The sequence below is a fragment of the Thermobia domestica genome, chromosome 9 (genome assembly GCF_964235325.1).
Source record: "Thermobia domestica chromosome 9, izTheDome1.hap1.1, whole genome shotgun sequence".
NCBI classification, from domain to species: domain Eukaryota; kingdom Metazoa; phylum Arthropoda; class Insecta; order Zygentoma; family Lepismatidae; genus Thermobia; species Thermobia domestica.
Window position 1 is genome coordinate 57,594,555 of NC_137462.1, and position 13,609 is coordinate 57,608,163.

General features: G+C 34.9%; 1 protein-coding gene across 2 annotated transcripts in view; it reads right to left on the bottom strand.

Moving 5' to 3' along the window:
* thoc5 (THO complex subunit 5) overlaps nucleotides 1-13,609 on the bottom strand; it is an 88,154-nt gene that overhangs the window by 24,117 nt on the left and 50,428 nt on the right. For both annotated transcript variants that reach the window (XM_081771174.1, XM_081771173.1), the window contains exons 12-14: nucleotides 12,515-12,644; nucleotides 6,104-6,295; nucleotides 3,105-3,220 (exon numbers count right to left, since the gene is read on the bottom strand). In XM_081771174.1, coding sequence (XP_081627300.1) covers nucleotides 3,105-3,220; nucleotides 6,104-6,295; nucleotides 12,515-12,644 — 438 coding nt within the window. The remainder of the gene's footprint in view (nucleotides 1-3,104; nucleotides 3,221-6,103; nucleotides 6,296-12,514; nucleotides 12,645-13,609) is intronic.

The following is a 13,609-nucleotide window of genomic DNA, read 5'->3' on the forward strand; positions in this document are numbered from 1 at the left end:
ATGGTTATAAATATTTGTAATGCATCTAGTTAAAGAAGTAGTAGCACCCAACATTCTTGATCAAATAAATAAGAATGAAAAATAACAATAATAATGAAAAATGTGTTTATTTAATAACAAAAGGGTGTCTTTTGTTTCTGTAAAATAAATTTATTTACTTCCATTTGATTATTCAAACGTAGGTTATGTTTAATTTTTATTCTTTCTTATTAATGTGAAGAATCATAATTCAATTTATAATTAGTTAAAGGCAAAAATTATTTTATATTAGATTGATTTGTGTTTAATTATCAAAGATTATGTTAAGAATAAGATCCATTCTATAAAATCAATTATTCAATGACTACCTTGAGTGAAATTCTTCTTTATTTTGGACATCTTAGTGCTACTATGTATACATTACAATTGCAACATCTAACTTATTTGTTATACAATGCGCCCGAAAAGAACAAATATTATTTGTCACATCATCGTTTGTAATAATGATCGAAACTAGTAATCTTGATAATTTGTGTTTCACCCTCGTTAATTATATTTCTAAGCGACGATGTTTTTAATGATAAAGAATAAATAATAATGTAATAAAAGAGAAATATTAATGAAATCAAAGATTTATTGTAAATGTATTTATGTGAATGATAATAACTAATATTTTATATATATGAGGGTTAACCAAAAAGTAATGAAGATATATACGAGGTGTGATCAAAATATAAAGAACATCTGTAATGTACGAACATTAATCTAATCAGACCAGTGGTTCTTGAATATAAAAGCCAAGCCTACTCATGACTTTTATATTCAGTCCCTTTATCGGGCGACATTTTTTATAACGAAATACTTTAGTTAGTATAATATTTACCTGTACCGTGGGCAAAAAGTGTTCATAAATATGTAATATACTTAGTAGAATGTTCATTTTAAATTAACAGAAAAGAAGAATGTTTTTAATATCTGTAAGAGATTATTATGGGATAGTTGTGACTATGTACATGTTATGTGTTGACCTAGTCAAGTGAATTTATGTATTTTACGGTCTTAAAAAGAATATTTAAGACATATCAAGCAATAAAGGTGAGACTAATAATCTTTGAATATCTGAGTTGATTTTTGCATAAAGAAAGGTAATTATCGCTTCGTAACTTATATTTTACAAGACGAACCAGGTTGACGACGCTTTTTCTATAGAGTCGTTATAATATATATATATATATATATATATATATATATATATATATAACTATTCTATCAGGCCTTGTTTCCATTTTATACTAATACACAATAACACACTGAGCAAGGCTATGTGATAATACGTAAAGAAACAAAACAGTATCACGTAACAGTTTCAACACAATAACTGACTTCATCAGACTTCCACTCCTTCTGGCTACTTGGGAGTTGGTCTCATCACTTATATACTCTTTGGAGATCAACTTTTAATTAGGCTCCGCCTCTTCATTAAAAAGTAACATCTGTGTGGCTTTCACTTTCACTTTTTAGCTGCACACGTATCCAATTAAAAGTTTACATTTTTCGTTGATCTCAAGCGATGACCAACTCCCAAGCAGCCAGGAGTGGAAGTCTGATGAAGACACAGTTATTGTGTTGAAACTGTTACGTGATAGTTTTTTTTTTCTTTTTTACATATTATCACATAACCTTGCTCAGTGTGTTATTTTGTATATATATATATATTGTCACTATATATTTCTTTCGTTTTTTAAGAACGAAAGAAGTTGTCTTTAAACAAGACTACATATCTCTACATAAATACGTACAAATATAACAAAAACTTTCGAATAAAAAAAGAAAAACAGCAGTTTTTTTTAAAATTAAAACTATTAAACTATAATTAGAAACAAGATTAACGCAAAACGTGATCAAATACCAACTCCTCACGCCAGGGAGTTATTGAAATTTATGTCAAGAAAGCCCTTTTATCTTTGATCTCGTTTTGATCGGCATCAATAACCAGCTACTTTTCGTCACCTCTTGTTTCAGACCTATCCCCTCTTGCTCCAAGTCTCTCAGTTGTACATCCAATATTCTCTTCTAAGCTTCTTTTTTGTTGTGTTCAGTATTCTTCCTTCTGCTGGTGCAAATACTCTTCGAAGGGTCTCTGAAGCCTTTCATATAAAACAGCATCTTCTGGCGATTTGTCCGTGTTCAATACCTCCTTTCTGCTACAATAGGTTTTTCATGTATATTTTTCATGAAGAGTGATTTACTCATAAAAGACCTTTTTTCGAACGTTGCATTTCCGTGAGAATGACAGTCTAATTTCTATTATATTCCATAAATGTTTGTATTGTTCAGTGTTAACAAGAAACTTGCTGTAAGCAGCGTCAAGTCCTAATTCGTTACAACTCTGGAAGATTTCTTCAAGTTCTGCTGAGTTTACATTAGAGAAAGACATGCATTCTTTCCCAGAGTTTTCAGCAAACACATCTATGTTATGTATATGAAGTTCATCTGTACGAAGAGAGAACTTTTTCTGACCTACATGGGGTGAATATTGAATTATCTTATAATCTAAAGAAGACACATCTTTAACTGTTTTGTACTCTAAAGGACTGCTCTGCTGAAGACTGGTAATCATAGAAGTTAGGATCCAGCTGCAGTCGTAAAAACTCCAGTTTCTGTTGCTCAGCAAATCTGATATCGATTTTTTCCTTACATTGAGATTTTCTGCTTTTGTTACATCAGCTTTTAAATAGCTCTGTATCTGCACATTTTAACAGTTCTGGTTTCACCCACCGAATCATGAGATCTTGTAAAAGTTTCCCTACAGCATCAAAGACGAATAGGCCCATTGGTCTTGAAAAGTCTGAAACCTACAATGATTCATAATGGTTTTACATTAAAGATATTTCTGTCAACTATCCTCTATTTATCAACAAAAACATACGAAGAAATTTTAAATTTTTCTTGACTTTCAATCGGTTTCCTTGGCATTTCCTGACCGTCTTTAATTTCCCTGACACACTCATATTTTCCCTAACTTTCCAGTTTGTAGAAATTCTGCACGTTTTTAAGTCAAGAACAGACATGAAACTATGATCTAGAAATGTTATCTACAAATAAGAAGAAAATACTTAACTTACCCGAATGGCATCATCATTATTAGGGTTCCTTTCTCCTTTCCATTGTAGGCTAAGCGAAAATACCGTTGGTGACAGAGGATAACCTGGTTTCACAGCAATCAGAGCTGTCAGCCGTGCTGAAAGACAAATCATTACAGGTCACAAATTACCTCAGAAGTATTGTCACAAAACAAGAAAAAAGGACGAAAACCGTGAATTTTTGCTAATCGCTTCATAAGACAGGGAAAGAAAAAACTAGAAAGAAAAGAAATTACGAGTACTAATAGAGATATGCCCAATTCGGCGCCATATGGACAACCAGAGTCCAGTTCAAAGTGGATGAAGATGATCAAAATCATGGGAAGGGGTAATCGGTGACAATGCAAGGGGGGAAAAAAGGAATAATTTAATTTAATGAACTGAAATATACATTCATACTCGTGGTTACAATAAGAAACCCCAGATGAACGTAAGGAAATAATCCTGAACAAAACCACACTGAAAAATATATATAGTACGATTAACCAGTTTTTCAGAATTCGCTTGAAATATATATTTATCACGAGGGGCTTTCCAGAGTAGGATACCATTGAAGAAAATTTTGGAGATTATCATAACAAATTTTGTTTGTGCTCTATCTAATTCGCTGTAACAATTTTCAATCATAATCTGGAACAAAAAGCAATGCGACTGGCTTTTGTAGTACATTTTCGCGTATTAGTACAAACATATTAAAATATCTTTCCCCATGTGTCAGTTAATTGCAAAGATATACCTCTATTTTCTCAATACTTCATTTGGATCTAGTAAGTTTTCTCGGGCTATCAGCAAGGTGAAACTTTTAATATTGACTTCCGACGTTTCGAATGCAGATATTGTATTTATCTTCAGAAACTGTTATGAAGAGACCGGAGATATATGGACATACATATAGTGACTACGTAGAGGCAGAGCTATGAGTGGTGGCTTGTGACTGGCTGAGGGAAACACTGGCTCCATATTGGCTGTTGTTATGGTTGCGAGAAGTGCCTTTGTTAATGATGTTGATTTTGAATTTAACGCTCCTTTCAGCAGCGAGGCTATATGAGACAGGACTTACTGATTAACGTGGAATCAACATGAGCTCCCGCCGGAAATCGAACCCGTATCTTCCATGTCAAAGGTGCGTACGCTAACCGCTTAGCCACGAAGGAGCTCTGTTGAACGCCTGTTTCTTGTTCCTGAAAAGAGCCGGCCAGATAGGACTGAGTTGAAACCCATCATCTCTACTGAGATTGCTGCTTTCACATGAGACGGCTATAGCTTTTTTTATTATTCTGTTCCAAATATTGCTGCATTTGGCTACTTAGGTAGTATATGTAAAATTGACTCTTATGTCCCAGCACTAAGCTATGCTCTGCTAGTTCTGATTTTTCGGGTTGCTGAAGATTCGTGTAGCTGTTGTGTTCTTTGCATCGTTATCACACTATAGAACATATAACGCAGGTAAAGCAGTGAACATGCAAGTGGTTGCTGGTCCTTTCACAGTGTGGATTCTCTTCATTATTATCTTGAACACGGACACACTCTCAAGGAAGACTACTACGCACACTTACCAGGTAATTCCAAAATTACGGGCAACCATCAAAAACCTAAAGAAGACGTATGTTACGCAGACAAGTCCTCTTGAATCAGATAATGCCCAAGCCCACATAAGTCACCACACAATGGCAGCAAATCAGGCTGTACGGTTTCAAGTACATGTACAGTACATTCGCCCAATTCCCCAGATCTCGCTCCCAGCGTCTTCCATTTGTTCTCCATGTTGAAACAGCATATCCGCGAGAGCAAGTTTGAAAATGATGCGGCTGTTACACATGCTATGGATCAACCAGCATTTTTAAAACTTCATTTCTTTTTATGAGGTGTAACAGCTCTAGAACACGTGGACGAAGTACATTTCTATAATGGGTAACTTTATGGAAAAATAAATTTCGTTCTGTATTAGGGACAATAATTGTTGAACACTCTCCGTATGATCTACAATTTCCACTTGCTAGAAGACTCGACTGCATAAAAAGGTATTTAATGTCGACTTTAGAAAGTTCACTTCGGGAGGGAAGAGTAACTTCGGTTCGCATAGTAATATTTCACTCTTTGTATGTCATTAAATTCGCACTGTTGCATATGTTGTAGCACAATCAGTTGATACTATTCATTTCTTAATATATCAACATAAGTTATATTATATAGGGTGTTTCTGAAGCCTTAATGCGATTTCAGTGTTGTAACAGTTCTCATATTTGAACGAAATACCAACAGTTCTAAACAGAGTGTTCAAGTTTCATTTGGTTGGCGGGAGATGTGATTGGCGTGCAGAAGCGACGCAAGCTAGTGACATCTCCCGCCAGTTTGGAAGGCATGAGAAGAGTTTGACTATCAACTCGATGTGTGTCGTGCGGCCAGATGAGATCATTTGTGAACTAAAATCTTGATGTAACTACAAATATTTTGTATTTTGTATATTTTTTTAAAGCCAATACCATACTCTGAAATGAGGTGATGTGTGTAAAACTGTATAAACGTAATATGTGTATGAACTGGAACACTTCCTCTTTAGAACCGTACGTTTCATTCAAATATGACTAGCCGTTATCAAGCTATACGGTAACACTTTGAAAAAAAAAAAATCGGATAACTTTACAGACATCCTGTATAACCATGCGGTCTGAAGGGCTAACAGTTAAAAAATAAAAAAATAAACACTTTGAAATCAGATAATAACTTTACAGACATCCTGTATAACGATGCGGTCTGAACGGCTAAGATCAAACTCAAGACCGAAAATGTGAAAACGGCCAGGGGACGGACTAGGGAGCATTGTAAATAGAACATCGGCACGGTAAACTATACACTGGGATCGATTTGCGACCTAGTTTCACATTTTTTAGCCTTTGAACTCCAATGAGTAAGAAGTCTTTACATCGACTACATTGATATTTTACAGTTGTAAAAATGTTTTAGAAAAAATGAATACTTACCTGATCCTCTGCCCAACACAGCCTTGTAGAAAGTATCTCGGGAATTGACTAGTCCTGCTTGGATTGCCTGTTGCGTATATTCTGCCCGCCTGTAATCTTCCCATGTAACGGTATGCCATGAATTCAGTTTTGTACTGAGTTTAGAAGGAAATTTATTGTGCAGGCCTTGAGGAACCACCACCATTCCAATTTCTGAACAAAAGGAAACAGAAATGAGCATATATATATATATATATATATATATATATATATATATATATATATATATATAGTAGATTAACGTAATAATAAATAAATATAATCATTCCTTATCAACTTTGGATTTGGTTCCGAATTTCTGCTGCACAAAAATTATAATATAGAGTGAAACCTGTGTTTAACGATTGTAATATTGTACAAAGGGCACGAGTTTATTATAAAATATATTAAGGAAAAAATTCAATATTGCCAATTAGTTTGTATTTAATAATTTGTTAGAAGTACGTGCACTACCGCTATTAGAAACAAGTAACACATAGAAACCACTATTTAACAGTGTTTTCTCTTACATATACAGTGCATAAATGAAAAAACGAATTCCGCAGAATACGAAGTATGTACCGAGTACAGCTCCAAGAGGAAGACTGTGAAGAAATAAAGTCATGGCGTGTAACGGACTAATTTCGACTATTTCAAAACTTCCTAAAGAACATACAAGAAGTTCGAGGGTCGAAGAAGCAAAGAGGACAGGAAATGTACGAAGAAAGAAAAGGAAGAATAACTTTTAAAAAAGTAGAACAGAAAAATCGGATCCAAACCAAGAGGCTCTTCAGTGTCTTTTGAATCAAATACACATTCTCAATGTTACCGCCTTTCGGCACAACAGCAACAACAACAAAAATTCATTTTGTTAATTTAGCAATAAACTTCTTAATAACTAACCTAAACTAATAACATGTAGTTTAACTACGTCTCTATAAATTAAATAGTGAATTACATTGCTACTAAAATATTAAACTCTTCATTTTGTTTAATACGCTTTTATATGTAATTAAAGAAACTATTTTTGGATATTTTCCTTATTTCGTAGAACGATGATTTCGGCCCCCTCTTTAAATTACTGAAGCGTTTGTCGATTCCTTAGGTAATTTCATCTTATCTCACGATTTTGAGTGAATTTGAGTGTATGCATATGACATATTAACAAGCTAGTGGGTAAATTTTGTAGTAGTTTTAAGTAAATGTAAGAGAATCTCAAGATATGAAAATAAACAACCCTAGATGTAGATAAAACTTGGTTCTTCGGCTACAAAAGAAAGGAGTCGACTGAGTCTCGAGTAATTTAAAGAGGTACCAAAATTATCGTTCTACAAAATAAGAAAAATATGTAAAGGTACGTTCTGTATATTATTTTATTATGCATTGTTATTAGTTTTCTTATAGGGAACTTTTTCATATTACACAAACACAATATACATTTCCTTTACAATTTCGTTAAAAAAAAGTAAGAAGAAACAGTTATTAGTTCCTTTTCATTAGGTACACTATAAAATCTGACAGTGTAAAATTCCCGTACATTGTAAATAAACACATTTTTATTTAACTCTAAATTCAGCATTTAACATTTTTAGTTTCAAATCACGACTTTCAAACTAAATCGGCTGCTCCAGATTTTGTCCAATGCTTTTAGTATCCATTAAATAGAGGTCCATGAAACCAAGGAACGAATTTGAGACATGAGAACCATTTTGCTCGACGATTTGCCGAATGAGGAAGATGAAACAGATTGCTGAAATCGTTTGGTCTCCTAATTGAGACAGTGGTGGGAGGCACGATGGCTCAGTGATAAAGCGCTCACCTCTGGTGCGTGAGGATCCTGATTCGATTCCTGTCCAAGTAAGTTTGTGGTGCACAAAATCGTGTCAGGAGGTTTTCTTGGGGGTACTCCCATGTCCGTCCATATTCTTAATTCCACTAATTCTTTACTCATCATTCATTTGCCTTAATCATCTGTCTCCGTTAGTCTGAAGAGCATAATCAAGGACCATCAAACTGAAAGATTTCGCTTCATTTTTTCTCCTAATAAAGCACGACGGCATGTTTGGTAGGTATACAAGGGATAGACAAAAAAAAAAAAGTAATCTAAAAACACTTCATACAGGACACGTAAGTTTGGCCCTCCACTGTACAACACGTGTTGCGGTTGCCGATCGTTTTTTGTTTTCAATGTGTCACGTGGACCTTCCTCTTCCGTCAGCAGTAACCAGTTCACCTGTGAGTGTCGTGGTGTGAAAGTGGTGCAGTAAAATGGGCGACCTGACAGACTTCCAAAGAGGCATGATCGTTGGTGCCTGTCTCGTTGGAGCTTCAGTGGCAACGGTGGCAAATATTGTGGGGGTATCGAAAGGCACTGTGTCCAATGTCACCAGGGCATACACAATTCATGGACAAACGACGTCTGCAAAGCACAAAAGTGGTCGAAAGACAATCATGTCAGATAGGGACCGGAGGGCATTAAAACGAATTGTAGCAGCTAAAACGAAGATCACTGCAATGGAAATTACGTCTGAACTCAATTCCGGCCTACAGAACCCGGTTTCATCGAAAACAGTGCGACGGGAACTTCATAAAATGAAAATTTTATCATATCCTCTTGCCAGCGACCCCCTTATAATTTCTTGAAATAAGCTTGTGTGGGACTTTTAACCTTATGACGCCTGTTTGTTTCATATTCTTATCCGCGACTCTGAACATCTCTTTGTAATATGTTTTGAATTTACTCATAACAATTTTCTTGTTGTACGCCTTTGTATTTAGAAATTATATGAATATTTAAGAATCAAAACGTATTTAGCACACCTGGGGTCCATGCGGATCCCACGGTTTTCCATGCTCCCATATGCGCAGACAGAGAAATAAAGCTTGATAATTGGTAGTTCCTAACAGTGACAACCTAAATAAAAATAAATATATATTCCTGTGACAAGTGCGTTGTGTTGTCAGAGGGGGTGCGGGTGGCTCAGTGGTAGAGCGATCACCTCCGGTTCTTGGGATCCGTAGTTCGATCCCAGCTCGCGCGGTATGGACTTTGTGGTGAACAAACACCGTGCTCGTGGGTTTTCTCGGGGTTCCCCCGTTTCGTCTCACTTTCTTCATTTGCACCATTTTTGAGTCGTTTCTTATTTTCACCGTCTCATTTAGCCTAACCGGCATAACCGTGGAAAGTAAAACTTAAAGATTTAATTTCATTTCAAAGACTACAGAATTTACAGCTCAACGTGGAGGAAACTCAAGTGCACAGGACCTGTCAGAACACTAGATGTTGGCAGCGAATGTGGTTAAGGAATCAACGGGCTTCGAACCAGCGGAAATAAGTGTTCAAAATGAACGACGTGCCTTCAAAGTTGTCAAACTCCATAATTAGCAAATCTAATTGTGCAGGAAACAGAACCTTAAATCTTTGTTCAGAAAGTAAAGGAATAAATCTCTGAAAGCGACAATACTGAAATATATGCTTTCATAGACTTCATTATTTTGGCCCTAGTGCAAAAATCGGCAGAAGATGGCTTGAATGAATTGTGGCCAAGGGAAAATAGACGTTCAATATTCCAAGCAACGACGTAACTGAATCGTTTCAACTGTCTTTTGTTGATTTCAGAACATTCAAACTCGTCAAGAGAAACTGAAAACAGACAATATATCACAATTCCGTGAATTCTGGGAAATATTCGTTATGAATTTCCATGACTTCTACAGATCTGGAAATTTCTAAACTATGAATCAGTATCTGATACCTACTTTTGGAACATTTTTTTTTTGTATGTTTACATTCCAAGTATGCCCAAAAAATACGATAGAAATATTTACTGACTCTGCAGTACTGAAACATCATATTCATTCAGGGACAAAATAAATGTTTGTCAGCACGTAGGGTTTAAACGAAGCAGTGTAAAATGAATGGTGAAGTAGCTTGGAAAGAAATGGTTAAATAAGGGAGAAAATATAACTATTTAGATTTATTTCACAAACACCGGGCTCGGCGAGAGTTACGTCTTCAGATAACAACATTTGTTGCTACAATGAGATGGTGAAACAGGAATATCCATAGGGAAATGATTAAAAGCCGTAAGCGATCAGAAAATAAGTAGAAATAAAGAGAATGTACTATATAGAAAATTTCAGTAGAATATATCGTACAACAAATGTCCACAATATATATATATGTTAGTGTGTGTGTGTGTGTGTGTGTGGTAGGAAACCAAGAATCTCTAAGCAGGAGAATAAAAATTGTTTGTGTTTAGTATACTCTTCTACTATATATATACTGTCTTTATTTTTACTATATTATAGTAAATAAAACTAAGCAACTGTATTTAACAATATAATAGAAACAAAACCTAATAAAAGGTGCTTACTAACAATATTATTGGTTGGGGTCCGCACAGACCCCAGGTTGACATTAACGTAATCTTTGAAAGGTTGGCGTCATAAGGTTAATATATCTATTGCGGAGATCTTATGATATCCATCTATTTCTATAATAGTAGAATCCATTTCTTGTATAAAGTGGATACAGTAACTTCTCTAAAAGCGAATAGATTTCGATCAACTAATGGAGTTACCGTGCGACAAGTTCTTGCAACTAGTTTTCTGTAACGAAAACTTGGACAAGTTCTGGCTGAAGTGGAGAGAAGAATATCCTAGTCTGGTATCCGCTGCTTTAAAAGTAATAATTCCATTTGCTACATCATACCTGTGCGAAAGTGGTTTATCTTCCATGGTAAGCATTAACATAAAGACAAGAAATCACTTATCAGCTGAAAATCACTTGATAATGTGCATCACGAAAATTGAACCGGACACTGTCGCACTAGTGAAATCACACCATGCTGAGGTATCTCATTAGCTTTCAATTTTAGTTGTATTTCAATATGTAGTTCTCATTAGTTTCATATCGTACCTCTTTCATTTAAATAAATTTTTAAACAACTCTGCATCTGTTTAAAATATTTAGTAGTCCTATTTTTTGTTGCTCTTAATAGTATGTATAAAAATAAAAATTAACCTATCAGAACAAAATTCAAATAGTTAAAAATATTTTCCGGTATTAGATTCCAATTATATTTATCTGTTCCACTTATTTTCGCGACCCCCAGGTTAAGAACCCGTACTCTACTCCAACCAGTAGCTATAGATGTATTACTTCAAGTTCGAGTATTGAATTCACATAGTTTGGAGGTCTATCATGTTTTCACACTGTGAAACGTAACTTACTTGTTTTAATATGAGCAGGCACGTAGCCAAAGGGGGGGGGGGGAGTCCGGACCCCCTATTCGAGACCAGAAATAAAAAAATAAGGAAGGATGAAACAAAAAGAAACGAGAAAAAGAAGAATCAGCGTTAAAAATAAGAAGATAGAGCAAGCATTTGGTTACTCTTTCTTATGAGGAGATTTGTATTACTTGCAATACATGTGGCAAATAAGCGGGATATCCTGAAAAAGTCAGGGAATTTGAAATTTGTAGAAAAGTTTTTTTCAGAATTTTCAAGCTGTACGGAATTTTCAGAATTTCTGCTACTAGTCAGGGAATTTTCAAGCTCTCGAAAGTACAGTGCCATTCTGTAACAGCGCAGACATTTTTTTTATTATAATTTTTCGTCATTGCTTCTCTGCAGTGTCAAACATGTTATTTCAGACACAGTTTTCTACTGCTCCTTTAACCTGTCATTTGGAGCAGACAGTAGTTGACGGAATAATGAAAACAAAAAAGTTATGTGGAAAGAAAGTTCTGTTAACATTTGATTCAGCAGAGAAGGGAACGCAAATATTGTGAAATATTTTACAAGACATTATTGAATATGTACTTTTTATAATAGTGAATATGTGCTTTTTATAATAGTTGAGGTCATAATGAAGGGAAAATTGTTATATTTGAATGAACAGAGGACGGAACGTAAATATTGTAAAATCTTTTTCAATACTTTTTTATTCTTTTACTAGATATTTCTTCATAATTTTTTAAATTAAAATACTTACTAAAATATCCTCATTTTATTGTCCTAACAAACCAATATATGTTTCCAGTAAAGTAGTTTAGATTGATGGAGCTCCTGGGCCTTTAGTATTTCATGTTATCCCCCCCACTCCCTGCATTATGAAATCCTGGCTAAACGAACCAATATATGTTTCAGTAAAATAGTTTAGAATAATCGAGCCCCTGGTGTGATGACTACAGAGTTTCATGTCACGGACCCCCCCCCCTTTTTTTTTTTTTTTTTTTTTTTTTACGAAATCCTGGCTACCTGCCTGATATGAGTATTACCGATACACGCATTTTAGAAGATATTAAGATTGTTTACAGGTAAGCATAGTTTAATATAACTGTGCCTATGATAATATTATAAGGCATTCAAAGAAAACGAAATACTTACCAAGAGCTTGTACTTGACTGCATAAAGCAATTCTTGACTTCAATCGATTTCGAATAGCTTTAATAATGGACTCTAAACTAGTCTGACTAACATCAGCATTTGGAGTTACATTTCCTGACGAAACAGAGCCCTGAAACGAGAATCATATTAATGTAAAAACAACAAAAATAAAATTAACGTTAAAAGTACGAACAATGATAACAGGATTACTACTTAACTGAATCATTTCATACAAGCATTAATTTTAACAGCAACACAGAAATCAAACGAGTTATTTCATGTCAGAAAATTATACAGCCTTTATAAAATTATATAGACTGTTAAAATGTATATGTTTAAACACAATTCACCTTATGAACAAACTGGCGCATCACAGTTTACTGACTTTTGTTTTGCAAAATCAAATATGTTTCTTAGTGGTTACAAAAATCAACTTAAATCGGCGTAAACAATCCAAAGATATTGACAATAGAAGTTGGGTAAGAAGATACAGCGAACTGTACGTAACGTAACATAAGATGTCAGTTTTGTTTCTGGAAGACTTCTCTTACGCTGGAAAATTCGTAACCTGATTCTGAAGCAGCGCAATGCAATGAATGTCACAGGTGCCCAAGGCCCTTCTTTGAAGTTTAACACAGTTCTTTGTACGCGTTCCAACCTTCGCGGATCCTTAAAATTATTGTTCCTGTGTAAGTAATTATCTCCTGGTCTAATACAAAATGACATTCATTCACGTGTCTAGTAACGGATGAAGCCACTTAGAAGAAATGAGAAGGGGGGGGGGGGAAGGGCATGATAAATACATTAGAAGCCCAGGAGACGTAATTTTAGCTGTAACTACACTCCCACCGGACAGAAGTCCAAACGGGACTTTCGCTTTGAGCTTTCCGTGGAATTGCTGCTTCAAAATTTCATTCATATGAGTATCAATATATAAACTTCCGCATTAACTGTATGACTAGATAATCTATGAGTAACAGAGTAAGATGCTGTCACCATTCTTGAAAAATTCAGTACATGCATCAGCAAAAGCAATGCCAAAAAAAAACTTTGGGGCTTTTCAGGGACGACTGTTTAATCACTGTATCAGTCTTA